The sequence below is a fragment of the Anabas testudineus genome, chromosome 5, assembly GCF_900324465.2.
Source record: "Anabas testudineus chromosome 5, fAnaTes1.2, whole genome shotgun sequence".
Lineage (NCBI taxonomy): Eukaryota > Metazoa > Chordata > Actinopteri > Anabantiformes > Anabantidae > Anabas > Anabas testudineus.
The window spans coordinates 19151243-19166515 of NC_046614.1; the positions used below are offsets into that span (position 1 = coordinate 19151243).

The 15273-nt window shown below is 39.9% G+C and overlaps 1 protein-coding gene across 1 annotated transcript; it reads right to left on the reverse strand.

Annotated features, from left to right (window-relative positions):
- Window positions 1-19: 19 nt before the first annotated feature.
- LOC113155463 (rho-related GTP-binding protein RhoA-D-like) lies at window positions 20-13718 on the reverse strand. Its single transcript, XM_026350224.1, has 5 exons — window positions 13566-13718; window positions 6043-6200; window positions 4082-4202; window positions 3540-3670; window positions 20-2864 (listed from the first exon to the last, which is right to left on the reverse strand). Exons 2-5 carry the CDS (start codon window positions 6196-6198, stop codon window positions 2691-2693), a joined length of 582 nt encoding a protein of 193 aa, XP_026206009.1. The 5' UTR covers window positions 6199-6200; window positions 13566-13718; the 3' UTR covers window positions 20-2690.
- Window positions 13719-15273: the final 1555 nt, after the last annotated feature.

The following is a 15273-nucleotide window of genomic DNA, read 5'->3' on the forward strand; positions in this document are numbered from 1 at the left end:
AGCGAGGAGGGTCAGTTGGTCTTGTCTTAAAAATAGTTTATTAACAATGCTCATCTTCACTTCAGATCAAACATTCACTACAACACTTTCCTGTTTACAAAGCATTATTACACTCAGCTTTTATACAAATTCAGAGAAAGAAAAGTTACACGACACAGAGCAGAAGCTGTTCCCAAAGACGTGTAAAGACCCATGGTTTTATCATGCATGCATCAAAATCATAAGGTCAGCTTTTCATTTAGCACAACATTATCTGCATACACATTAACAGCAGTATAGTACATGCTTTTTGTGATATATGTTCCACACTCTCTGCTGCTCTATGGGAATGCTTTCATCATTATGCTGTGCTTCCAGCTGTGAAAGTTATTTGGCTATCTCTGCCCACCTCTAATTCCCAAGAATTTCTTGGTGTTAAGCTCATTTAGACCCATCAACATCATTTCACCATTATGAAACTCATAAGTCAAAGCTTTTATTTTCATTGATAAAACTCTCTAGTCGTAAAGATCTGAATCTGCTTAAATCTGCCTAGTTAATGTGCTTTGCTGCCCACAAATACCCACAAAGTCCAGAGATACAACTTAGCATCCTCCCTATAAAGGTTTGAGGTAACGACAATATTACAGTGCTTGTGTGTGATTGTAAAATGCTGAGCCATGGAAAATACAACTAGTTATAACTTGTCCATTTCACCACTCTGTTAAACCATATGTGCTTGGCCAGTAGAGGGTACAAAGTTGCATTACAGATGGAACTACGATATAAGAGATACAGATCTTACCAGCTGGTAGGTGTGGTGCCTTTCCTGGCATTATAGGAAGGCTTCATGCAACATCAAGGTTATTGTTTTGCTACACATTTCAACACTCGCCTTCCTATATACTGACAGCATCATGCAACCAGGGGACATGTACAGTACGTGAATGAGCAACAGAAATAGAGAAGAGGAATGAAGTGAAAAGTTTGCCTGAGGACAGTCGCTGGGCCTATCAAGCATTATATACCAAGCTGTTATATTCTCAGGTCCAGTTAATAACCGAGTGGGGCCGGTGAAGAGTCTCGGACGTGTACTCAAAGCTGCTTCAAGTACAATCCTGCATAAACCCCTCATGACCTTTTTCTCTTGTGACTTGAGAGGTTAAATATCAAATGTTTCCTTTTCCAAGAAATGAAGACCAACGTAGATCAACATAAACACACACCTATACGCCCAAATTCCATCTTTCCACAGTTGAATTTAAAAACTAATTTCTAAAACATCAAACATGATTCCCAGTAATGTTGAGGAAATATGTATTGTTACAGGTTTTGTCATATTTTTCCATGATGCAGAACATTATTACAGAAATTGGCATGAACTAGCTTATCCACCAAGCAATTTGAATGTTGTACATTTTTTTTCTGAGCTTTGAGAGACATGTGAAAGATTACTCAGGTTAACAGAGTAGCTAGTCTACCTGGTCTGGGAGAGAACAACCAAAGGCACACCAAAACAGTGAAGGCACCAGGGGAAAAAGCAACTCCTGACACTAAATTCTGCTCCTCACAAACATGCAAAGAATGCCGACAGACTGGAAACTTCCACATTTAGCCTGCTAACAGCCTTAGAAAGACATTTTTTAATCACTGGGCTAACCCGTCCAACATGCAGATTCCTACGCCGGGCGTGATCATCTCATCTCACAAGGAAAGAGGGGAAGTTTCATTAGGTCTTAAACTTCATGTGATTTCAGTTTCAGCTGTGTCATCTCCCTGATGGTCCTGACAGCTATTGTGCATAGTTGAGTCATATTGGCTTGTGTCTCGATTGGCCAGTTCTCATCCCCCATCCGGGTCTCCTGGACAGATTAGTGACAGTTATGAGAGAAACTTGTGAATAATCCAAAGGCCAAATTCTCATACCGAATGGGAAGCTCTCTATACTTTTGTTGACCATTATCACATTATTGAGGCAGCTACCTTCTTTATTCTCGGCGTGAGTGGAAAATGGAGAATATTGACTGAATATTACTGACAAAAATGACACAAGCAACCATTTGTTGTGCTTGACGGGTTGTCAGCAGCACTGAAAGCCTTAGTTATGGCTTTGCTCAGGTTTCACAATGACAACACTGTGTAAAATGAGCTACAGTACAATGGAGAGGCCCTCAGTTGAAATGTTAGCGAGCTGACAAACTTGAGAAGTAGATGGTGGCGTACAAACCAAAAAAAAAAAAAAAAAAAGGCACTAGCTCTTATGATTAAAATTCTCTACCACAACAAACAGAGCTGATACTAACAAGACGGTCTGGACTGTTTGGACAGGACCTTACTTATGAAAACTATATACAAGCTATAAAGGATGCTGCTCACCCAAGCTCATAAAGAACAATATTGCATTCAACCATGTGCATGTATCACTGCCTCATTACAATCATAAAGGAAACCAAGCAGGAAAACATTCTATGTGTAAAGACAGATTTTGGAAAAAAAAAATCCAACAACAAGGTACATTGAACATCAATTTCTGACCACGGCTTTAATATAGACAAAGTCAATTTCCTGTATTAGGTTTGTTTGCGTTCAATTGACCTGCGTGCCTGTTATCATGAAATGCGAGATACAGTACAAAGATGCCATTTGGTAAAAGGTCAGTCCTTTTCGTGTTTCCTCCTATTGGTCAGTTGATTTTGTGTCGTCTGAGCTGCTCACAGGAGCGTGCAGCCGCTTCTCTTTTTGCGCTTGCGAACCTGCAGCGCCGCTCTAGTGGCCATCTCGAACACTTCCCGCACGCCATCCTTGGTCTTGGCAGAGCACTCCATGTAGCCAAAAGCACTGATCCTGCTGGCCATGTCTCTGCCTTCTTCTGTTTTCACTGGCTCCTGTGTAGTTAGACCAGAGATTATTAAGGTATGAAAACTATTACCAGAGAGGGCTGTTTAGAAACAAAGCAGCAGTCTCATCTTGGAATATGTCTGTGCCATCAGTGAAGAAAAAAAATCTATTGATGGAATAACCTGGTCATTCAGTGTATTCAGGTAATCAGCTGACCGCATTCTTTGGACACATAACGTTACCCTGATACCCTGATCCACCCATCACTCTGGAACAGGGTAAATCTGGACTCATCAGACCACATGATCTTCTTCGACATTGGACATTTCTTAACCCAGTTTTAGTAGTTTCATCAATCTTCTTACATACTTTCTTTGCTTGATTAATGCCAATAATTTGACCCTTCTGAAACACATTAACATCTTTTCCATGACCACAGGATGTGTCTTCTGACATGGTTGTTTATTAGGTGGTGACTTTATAGACAGGCAGTGTATGATTGTGACACCATTTCCAATTTCCACGTAAGCCATGTTCACAAATGGCTTTTATTATGTGTCTCACATATCTGATGCAGCACCTCCGTCCTTTGTGTTTTAACATCTCCCAAAGTAATATTACATGAACACAAGCATTAATAATTCAGATGGAACCTCACAAACTGAACCTGAGGACTGGTTACACCACTTTACTGTTGACTTGCCCTGCACAGGCTTTCATACCTGCTTCATCTTGGCCAGTTCTCTCCGTGTGTGGTCATCGTTCCTCAGGTCCTTCTTGTTCCCGACCAGGATGATGGGGACATTGGGACAGAAGTGCTTCACCTCAGGCGTCCACTTCTCAGGGATATTTTCTGTCCCGGGAGAAACAAGAAGTGAGCTGAAATACTCAAGAGAGAGGGATACTAAAAAAAGGGACAGGCTGTGCAGAGTCACAGTGCAGAATGCTTCTCATGATGGATTGCTCTGCAGATTGCTCGAGGCAAAGATGTTTTTAGCTGCACTAATCCTACTTCCCATCAAGTCCATTAAGGCATTTAACAAACAGCTTGCTGAGCTGATATGAAATGCTTTGATTTGTGAAGACAAATAAGGGAACAAAATATCAACTTAAACACTGTAAGTCTCTTTTTTTATGTTTGTTTTTAAATGACTGTGTTGCTGCCATCTCAGCCAGGTTGAACCAATTTAGGATGACCTGTTTAAATAAAGGTTATACAATGAAAACATTTAAAAATATGTTTCAGTGTGTGAGCAGTTCTTACCTAAACTGTCGGGACTGTCTATGGAGAAGCACATCAGAATGACATCTGTGTCTGGGTAGGAGAGAGGCCTCAACCTGTCATAGTCCTCTTGGCCTGCAGTATCCCATAACGCCAACTCCACCTGGGGCAAAAGAAAAAGAAAACTCTGTAAAAAAGCAATGAATACACATATTTTGAATATACAACATTCATCTTGGTTTTGAGTCATTCATTTGTGTCCTTTTGTTGAAGGTTTTGTAAAATGACCCCATCTTGAGAGATCAAAATAAAATTTGTCACTGTTCCAGATGAATACACAAAAAAACATTTAACCCATCATGATGCTGTTAATACTGTTTCCCTTCCACTCCGAGTCACAAGTATTTGAAACATGACATATGGACCTTGAGGCATGTTGTGCATTTGAATACTTGCATACTTTGCATTTTGATCGTGAGTCATGATTTGTTTTTTTGTTTTGTTTTTTTACTCAATTTGCTCTTCTTGTAACAGGGAAAATAGGTGGAGAGATCTCCTCCTGACTACAGCTGTGACCTAATCAGAGCTTCCTAAGTCAGTTATGTTGTCAGTGTTGTGAAATTAACCCAGGGACAGGACTCATCCGATCACACCGCTGGTTAATTCAATTATGGAAAGTTAGAGATTAGTGAGTGTCAAAACAGATACCTTCTGTCCCAGTACGTGCATTAGCAGCCAATCTCAACTTGACACTGCTCTTAAGCTGACTCACTGTATTCAGGAAATGAAAAAAAAACTTTTGCAAAGTTTTAAATACTGGAATTTTACTCCATGACAATAGATTCTGGTATGCCCACAGAGAGCACAAGCATCAGTCAACGGTCCCAAAATAGAGGTTTGCAGAGGCAGAGGGTGGGAGGTGGCTGCACAAAGACTGCATGAGCAACCGGAGCAGTTATGTTCCCGATGGACATGTTATAAGCTGAAGACTTTGGGGAGGAAAAGAAAGAGGGGAAAAACAGCTAATTTTAGAACCTGCCCAGTCAACTGAAGATAGGAGAAAGAGAGTGTTTTTTACCCACACGGGGGGAAGAAATCAAATATAGAGGCTAATAACCCAGGCCATTGCATAACAGGGTTAAACCAGCCTATAGAGAGTTGCAGGGGGGATAACTTAAGAAGCTGATGGTAATATCATTACCAAAATTAAACCCCTATAGACTGTTGTCCATCATTTATCTCTAAGTTTGTATTTCCTGTACAGAGCAGTTGACCCAGGACAGGAAATGAGAGACATTTATCGGGCAGGAGGAGGAGAAGGGTCCTGAGGGAAGGAGGGGGATTGCCAGGAGACATCCCTTTTCCCCGACTGAACAGGAAGATGGGAAGTAGAGTCATTTCCTGTTTTGCCAAGTGGTGATCATGCAGCAGTGGTCAGCTCAAGAGAACAAAACACACATAACAAACCATCTGCAGCTCAGTCTCGACCCTCGCCAGACAACTCCCCATGACTCAAAGAAAAGACATCACACACACACACACACACACACACACACACATTGGGAGTAAGACTTTAATATAGTTGGTTTCATAACTCTGATTGTGTCTGAAATCACTCCCCTTTTATTATATAACACACTTTATTCACTCTTTACCATTTTATTTGAAAGTCTGAATTCTGAGTGTAAGATTTAGGCATTTCACGGACCTTATATCTGTCCGTACCGGAAGTGGGAAGGTGTTGACTGACTTCTGCTGCTTGTGACCACACTGCGCCTACACTATATTAAATATCTGACCAGTTATATAATATCACATTATGTGTGGTTGTGTGAGGCATTATAACTGCCTAAAAAATTTGGTTGTGTGTATTGAACTTTGAGAATTTGAAAGCAGGCTCTTTTTACACAAATAGGATGAATATAGCCTCATAATGTCATTTGAATATGCAGCTGTATTGAGTATACCTCAAGCATGCTTGCTTAAGCGCCAACTGTACAAACCTGTTTTCCATCAACCTCAATATCAGCGATGTAGTTCTCAAACACTGTTGGGACGTAGACTTCAGGAAACTGGTCTTTACTGAAAACTATGAGAAGACATGTTTTCCCACAAGCTCCATCCCCGACTATCACCAGTTTCTTCCGAATGGCTGCCATCTCTGTTGGGAAACAAGACAGAGGTTTTTATAAGGTTTTGTCATAGAAAAATAAAAAGGACCTGACAAAGTTATCTGCAGTAACGCAAAAGGAAGAAATAAAAACATATTTGTCGTTAAGGGAGATTTCTGTCATGCTGAACAAATGGGACAAACAACAGAGGCCACGTGTTTGTGAATTATACGCCACAGATATTTAAATAATTTGTAGAGATCACAGGAAGGCAAATCAAAAAACAATGTCACACAAAAACTTTTTCAGCTCATGCTGCGTGGCCCCAAAGCAACAACTGACATTTATGACTGACAGTATTGTATCACATTACACCTAAGGGAGCCTGCTCTGATCTGTATGTTGTCACAGACAACTGCAGTCGCAGACCTTGAATCCCAAATGCCAAATCTACACAACAAAGCTGCAAAAAGAATAGCGGAGGAGGAAAGAGATGAGGGGTTCTGAAACAGGCTAGAACATGAAAGAGTGTGCTATCAGGCTGCTGCAATGCCCTGTTTGTTTCCCGCTGCAATGTGCGTGGAAAAGAAATGCGTCCAGGAAATCAGAGTGGCTTGGTCGGGTGCTAAAAGCAGACAAAACACAGCCATGCTTTTGATGTCTTCAGATGCTTCTCTAGTTATCTTCTGAAATACTTTGATAGTAGACAAGATAATAATTAGCTCCAAATGACACATAAAAAGCATAAAAGGCACAGCCCATATGTTGGCCAGTATTAAGGTGTAGTTGCTTCGTAATGTACAGGGCGGTTACAAAGTTGTGAACATGTTGTCTACTGTGTTACAAAAAAAGAGTGCAAAATGTTTTTTGCAGTAACCCCAGAGGACTGGTCCTGCTGGTGTACATGCAGGCTATGTGGGGATGAGTTAGCAGCGTAGACGATAGATGAGCTGGGGCCTTGCTGCCTGGGAGCAGCTGTTTATACAGCCATTTGGATCCTCACCTCATCCACTTTGTACCAGACAGACTTGACAGGAATCCTCTTCACGAGGGCACCTACTTATCAGGGGAAATTCATCTTTCAGTGCTGCGGGAAAAAGTGTAAGTGTCTGCCCCCAACGCCCACTCTTTATCTCTGCTCGGATGCATAGCAACACCAGACCTATCAGTAAGTAGCATCAAACTGAAAAGCATCATCATTAATATGGGCTGAAGTTATTACTCAAACTATTAGTGGTTTGGAAGCGTAACAGATGAGTGGATCTGTTCCACCAATTTGATCTAGGTGGCTTTTTAAAAACTGCCCATGGGGGAGAAAGGCAAAATCCATTTCGCAATCTTCTGACATTTTACACTAATACCCGTCAATAACAGCAAAACATCTTAACAAATTGTCAAACTGATTGCTGGCTGAGATGATCAGTATGTCATTTCTCAAAAGTCTGAAGTATGTACAAAAGAACAAATTAGTTAAGTTGTATAATGAGCAGAAATAGTGAAAAGAAAACAGTAAGGATGAGAAGAAACTACTACACAGTCTTACAGTTTATCCATGGAAATCAAAAGTTGGCATAACCAGTTGGCATATTGGAAATCTTGGGTGTGTTGTTTGACATTTTTATTAACATGCTGGTTACACTCTACTTCCAGCAGAAATTGTGGTCATGATTTAATCATATTGTCTGCCTTTATCCCAAAGGCACACTCATTCTGGTGCAACATACTGTGTTACGGCTGCAGAGGTTTTGCCAGAAGATACCAATAACTTGGATATGAATTTTGGATGCTACGGCACATATTTGCAGTTTGCTCCCTCCTCTTATTTATACATCTGTAAAATGCACTAAAAAGACAAGTAGACAAATCCCCCAAAGATACTATCAAATTATGTCCACTTCAGCTGCAGTTGTAAATGCTCCTACTGATATCACACTGCTTTCCCTTTTCTTCTTCGAAAGGGTTTTGACACTGGAGTGACTCATGATTCCAGTAAAACTGCACAGTATCTTGCTCTTTTCGGAGACTGCCAACTGGAACAGAGATAGTCTGAACTAGATAATGGTTTCAAAGTCAAACACGCAGGAGACAGCGGTACCGCAGCCTCGGAGGCTCCCCCTGTGAAACAAAACAATCCACTTCCTGTTTTGTGAAGCCTGGGAGGAGATTTTGGCTGCAATTCTGTGTGGACAAGCCTCAGCAGAGCTGGGACACGGAGAAGGCTGCCAGAGGCAACGTAACACATGCAAGCACACACACACACATACATACAGTCACATGTACACTGTACCCTCCCTTGGTGACAGTGATATTAGGAGCTGATGAAGGAACATCTTGACACTGACAGAAAAGGAAATTATGCTTGAAACTGTTCTAAATAATCGTGCTACCTGTGACAGATTTCCTCGGCTTTGGCACTAAATAGATACTAACAACAGCAACAACTGAGGAGGAGGTTTAGTAGTAATCAAATTTACCAGTTATGTCATCCAGATCAAACCTGTTCGTTGAGATTAAGCCAACAAAAGCTACCACTCATCCTCTCTACATGAATATCAAAGCCTGATCGCACTCTGACTCAATCAAAACATGTGAATGGGCTCTACTTAGTTGCCACCGGTATCAGATGGCTGACCTTTGACACACACTTTACTGAATGAACAGCGTCACTGAGAGTTTAATCTTCCTCATGAAAGCCGAGGAAGAAAGCAGCAGCTCTACATTATTCTGCCAGCTCCACATAAACATCACTCCGTTCAGGGTGCAGACATGTTCATTTACCAGTGTGTCACTTTGAATCTACACAACAGAGATTTATGTGGTGGTGCAAATAGATGTGCAAGAACATATTCATGAGAAAGAGACTACTGTAAGCAAAGTAGACAAAATAAAAGATTTGCCACACTTTAGGAAACCAACACACTACGTGTTACAGTAATATCAGCTTATTGTATTAAGCAAATCATCCCATTTCTAGCAATGGTTACAAACGTTTTGGCATGTGACCCAAACTTTGGTGCAACCTCTGCCAAGTTAATCACGTACAGTATTATGTACACATTCTTGGTGGATTACTGTGTAAGGTGACCATTAACCATGTAACTCATGTGATCAAAGACAAAAAAAAAAAACAGTACCTTCATCATAACTTTCCAGAGCTGTTAAATTCTCATGGTATTATAAACCATGTAGCATTTTGTGTCTGAGCTTCCTGGACTAAAGCAACATTAATGCAGCCAAGAGAAAATCTGAAAAACTTAACCATAATCTTGTGTTGCAGAAATGTAATTTCCTCCATCTTCCATCTAGTTCTGAAAGCTCCTCACATTTAGGCTGTTTAGATAAGGACTGACCCACATGTTGCAAACCGCTGTTCTAAATAGCTTAAAGGCATAGTTTGACATTTACTTTCTTGGTGGGAGTTTAATGAGACGATTCACACCACTCATATCTGTCCATTAATAATGAAACCACAGCCAAAAGACAGATAACAGCCCTTATTCCGCCTATAGGTACCTATAGCGCTCACTAATTACCAACAAGGTTAATTAACTGCTTGATGAATAGGAATTATGTTTTATACATGGTTCAGGTCGTTAAGGTTCTGGTTTCAGTTCGCAGTTATGAGGATTTTCTGTTCTCTGTTTTACATTATCACAACTTTGGGATTTTGAACTGCTGTTCAGAAAAACGCGTAAGATGAAGTCATCCAACTTTTCACTTTGTTTGAAATTCACAAGTAACCCAAAATAGCTGTATACCAAATGCTGACATAATACAAACCCCGTCAGACACTGGGAAACAAACTGGGATCCAAACTCAATATAACGAGCAGCCATTAAAATGCTTAATGAAATCACAGCTCCAGAACTTCCTACAACTATTTGAGCAATGTCCCGGGTTAATGAACACACTTTCTTTTCTTTCTCTAAGGAGGTTTCCTGAGGCTTAGAGGCCAGCAGGAGTTATGCAATAAGCTGAGCAGAGCTTGACCCTGACCAGCGAGGTAGAGCTGCCTTTCAACCCTGGCCTGAGCTTAATATCAACAGCGAAGCTTAACAAAGGCAAACATCCAACCAATAAAACGTTTGTTGTTTCTGAGATGATGGTGATGATAACTTTTTTGTTCTGAGGTTCTGCAAACAAGCAAACATGTTAACAGGAAATGAGTCCAACTAGGACTGTTTTGCTAGTCTAACAGGCTCACCAGGGCTGCACCTCTGTCTTTTATATACGCACACTCGGAGAGCCAGGAGTTACAGATCAGCTGATATCAACGTTGAAAAGTTATTTCCTGAGTTTTCTGTGTTACCCTACGCAGGATCTGTCAAGGAGCTCAGTCAATCTCTGGTTGGAGATGAAACCTTCATAACTATCAGAGCAATAAAAGCACAGCTGGAGTTTGACTGTTTGCCAGTTTGACAGATAAAGACGTCTAGCCTGAAACCTATTTTACAACAGAATAAAAAAAGTACTTTTAATATACTCGAGGGATATATCATGTTTTCCAGAATCTCTTTCCAAAACTCATCTCCCCAACCACATGTAATTTCTACTAAGAGATAGGGCTGTTCACTTCTTTTCTAAAGTGATATGTGCACTGTTATTAAAATGAAAGAAACCTTTGGATCTGACAGCACACAAGAATTGGCCTCACCTCGGTCAGTCCGTCTGAGAACTGGGTCAAAGTTGACAAACTTGCTGAGGCTGTGGCTAAAACAGAGCAGACAGCCTGTCACAGTGGCTGTCAACACCCTAACTATGATGTAAAAACATTTTATGCAAGTAAATCTGGCAGGAGGCAGAAGACGACAGATTACACGCAGCATCTGACGTTTGGTGGCTGCTCCATAACTAAATTTAAAAATAAAGCTTTAGGCTGTTTCAGGCTGAGCATGTAGGATACAATTTAGAGATTCATTAATATAATGAAGTGCACCAAACTGAAATGTGAGTGCCGGGATCTCTTAGACAACTTCAGGAATACACACAGCAGCTCAGGTCAGTCTCTCACATTCTTTGGGCATATGTTACAAACACACCAGCTCCCATGGTTCACCCATGGAAATGATTGAATGTCCCAACAATGAACCAGCCCATGAGATAAAACCAGGTTCGCTATCTTACTTAAGCTCTCTTGTGTTGAATGACCTACTTGTCGTAACTAAGAGAATATGTGTAATATGTATGTAGGACGATCACAGCAAGCTGCCCGTTAGTGTAGTTTAGCATTCAGCAGTCTCTGCTTACAGCTTGGAAAACTCACTCCAAGAATGGAACATTAAATAAAAATGTGGGCAATATGAAGTTAAAATATATATTACAATATCTTTGAGACAATGACATTAATTATAAAAATAAATGATATAGCACATCCCTACATGAAAGATCAACTTAAAAAATGCTGTAGGGTGGATTCTGTTTTAGAGGCTAAGTCATGTCTTCACTAAAAGCTTATCAGCCATGTTTTGGATATGACTCTGTTTTAATCAGTCCAGCTGTCTACACTGCTCTCATGTTGGCACCAAACCAAAGCAATTCTGCAGAAAATAGAGAAATATATCAAGCAAACACAGCTGAAACAAAGTCACTTACAATGCTACCACACCTACAGTAGAGTAAGAGAAGCTAGGGTTACAATAGGTAACCAACACTGTGTGTGTAAACTTTTTTTTAACCATGTTTTTATGATTATACAAATTAATAAAAAAAAGAACTATTGTTGTTTTGTCAGTTTCCAACAATGGTCTTCTCGTATGCAATGTGTTTATGCAAGCTTGTCTGTAAGCTTGTATAAGCCTATACAACAAACGAGTAAACATACCAATATGATACGTGTATAAATGCGAACGCACGTCTCGTGCGAGGTTATCACTGTACTAACTGGACATTTTTAATTAATGACCCACAGCCTGGTCACCTTCACAGCTTCACTGAGGCAGCCATGAAATTCACTAAAGGATGATGCTCACAGATTTTTCTTTAACCCCGTAGAGAGAACTAACATCTCGTGACTCGGTTTTGTAAAATAATCAGGTCATAAGCAGACAAACAGGGCTGACTGGCTGGATGAGAGAGCCTGAATACTTATGTTACTGCAAGAGCAAGCACAAAGTCCAGTTACACAGTAGGAGGGAGAGTAATGATTGTTTTCATTATCAATCTGCTGTTTATTTTCTCTGTGGATTGAATGATGCAGTGGAAGAAAATAGTTAAACAGTCACAGACCACAGGACAACTTGTCTAAAATACTTTCGTCTGACCCACACACAAAATTAAAGATGTTCAGTCTCATAGCAAACTAGAGCACAAACAGTACTTTTTTCCATTCGATAAAGGAAACCCAGAAGATTTGTTTGTCCTGATGTGAAGGAGTTAATGTGCTGACTACAAATGTGACGTCGTTTAGGTACATTTCCACACAAAATGTCAAACATTTCGAGATTGTGACATAATCTGACAATAAAAAGATATTAACATGAAGAAATCCCTATTGAGATTTTACACCATTTTCTAACATATTTTAGTACAATTAATCCCAGATAGTAAAAATAATCATGAAATCATAGAATGGATGTAAAAAAAGTACATATCTTATTAATCCCTTTGTCTGCAAAGAGTTAAACGTTTTCCTAACAATTCCCAGGATACCAATGCAAAATCAACACATTTCTTCTTTAGTCCAACAACAAACAAACTCAAAGATGTTCGACTTATAATGACATGAAACATAGAAAAGCATAAAGTACTCATATATGATAAGCTGGCACCGGTTACTTTTGGCTTTAATCTATCATTTGCCTTCGCCCTCAATTCATTATTTAATGAACACTGTGACACAGTGTCATATTTATGTAGATATTAAACTGTCACAAATGGGAGCTTCCCATTTAAAATCACATTAAAAACAATTGAGGCCGTTGAGCAAAACTTGGGTGTTTCACATAACTCTCAGTCATGTTGTCAGATTTCATCCAGCACATGTTTTTCTTCTGTTTGAAAACCAATCAAACAATCAAACAACGCCCTCTGACAAAGGTGAGTGTGGATAATGAGCAAATTAAACGTGGCTCATTAGCACTTTCTTTTTTTTTTTTTTGAGATCTCAGCAGTTGAACAAAGTGAACACACCAACACAGATCCGATCAGCTGCTTTCACTTTGAAACTACCAACAATAAAGGTATCAACAGTTGTACAGAAACACAGCATGACCACTGCAAACACACTGGGTGTACTTCATTAACAACTACCGCACCGTCACAGATTAAACTATTACCTAAGCAGGAAAAGGCGATTGTTAGTACGAGGACAAGCCACCACCTTGTTCTCTCACCCAAGTAAGTGGGCGATAATTAGACGGTCGACTTGTGTCAAATGAGAACAATCAGTCAAACTGCAGCCTCTGTGTCATATTTACCTGTCGCCAGCCAAATGAGAGCTTTTTATTAATCTTATTCCCCGCTTGCTGTGTCCTCTTGATCGCGACACACACACAAACACACTCCGTTCTTGCTGCAGTGTTCACTAATTTTACAGAGAGGGTGCTGAGAAACGGGGCAGGCGAGCAGGATCCTCCCACCGACACCAGCGGCAAGCTAGCAGGCTAGGCTAACAGGCTACTGCTTCCGTTTGAGATTTTCACAATAAAAGACGGCTCACGCTCATTGAACGTGACATATGCACGTTTTCCCTGCTCAGACCTCCAGACGTTTAAAGATTAATTTTTCGTGTACCTGTCGTGGGACACCATTTCTGTTATATACAAAAAAAAAATGAATTGAATATGACTTGAGTGGTCCAACTTAATCAAATGAAAAATATTATTATCTGCTATGTTATTTTTGTTTCCTAAGATACTGTTTTTCTGCGAAGCTGCAGTGAAAGGGCAATAACAGAGAAAACGATGTGACTTTTAAAGATATTAATTCAGACATTCATTTGTAACTTACCAAACAGCATGGATGTTTTAGTAATCAAACTACATGTTTCAATAATTAGACTACATTTTCATTTAGACACAGAAGATGTAGAATTCAAATTTGTTCATGCACTGATCAACACTTTTTACTTTAAAGAAACATGTTTAAGGAACTTTGGCAACTTCTGATAACTTCCCAGCTGCAGTGTTGATTGTTCTGCAGTTGCAATTGTTTCTTCTTTTTGTAGTAGAATTTAATTGTGAGTTACATTTTGACTTTGAAGCATGTTGCGTTTCTTGCTCTACGCCCGAAGCAATGCAGTGGTTTGGACAATTGGTACAATTTTGCCATTAATAAATGAAATAAAACAAAACAGAAATATAGATGAAATGAATAATCAGGTGCCTTTTCTGTATAAACAGGAGAATCAAGTATATATATAAACAGTGGATGTTAGTACCAGTAGGCTATATATGTAAATCTACCAATATAAGTTAAACTTGAAACAATTATACCACTTTGAACGTGTATGCAGAAACGAGGTCCACCAAAAGCCATGTGCGCACCGATGACATCTTTATTTTGAAGGTTACCCCTTGTATTTCCGGCGTCAATATGGCTACCTGTATCTAACTTGACGGAGCTGCTGCAGGCGCTGGATTCACCCAGGTCCCCCCTCCCCTCCCCGGTCAAAGATGACATCATCCGTAGTAGAAGAAGACTCCCACAACAGGAGGGATGGGTGTGGATCTCCTCACCAGTGTGGTGCTCCACACCACTCAGTCACTTTCTGCAGGCTGCACACCTGTGTAATTTGAGACTTATGAACAAAGCTGAGCAATCAGAACCAGCAAGTCACTTTATTGTTAAACACAGGGGTGTGAAGAATGTGCATCACTGAATATGAGCTCATATGATGGTTAACTGGCACCTTAACTTCCACAAGGGTAAGACAATTGTAGGAAGAATGAAAATAGGCCTAGTATTAACATAGTGGCAAATCATAATTCTTTGACCCAACAATTAATTAATAATCCTGATAAATGCCTGATGAGACATTTTATTATATAATAAAATAATTAATTTGAATACATTTGACAAGCTTGTAACTGGAGTTTGTAACAGTTGTTTGATCTCTGTGAGGCCTAATTGTGCTCAAATTGAAATCATGTTGTTATATAGGATAACATAAAGTGTGTTACGCTG

Coding starts and splice junctions, on each gene's coding strand:
- LOC113155463 (XM_026350224.1), bottom strand. CDS start 6,198: ATGGCAGCCATTCGGAAGAAACTGGTGATAGTCGGGGATGGAGCTTGT. Junction 4,203..6,042: donor TTGAGGTTGATGGAAAACAG/GTTTGTACAGTT, acceptor CTTTTGCCCCAG/GTGGAGTTGGCGTTATGGGA. Junction 3,671..4,081: donor AGACAGTCCCGACAGTTTAG/GTAAGAACTGCT, acceptor CTCCCGGGACAG/AAAATATCCCTGAGAAGTGG.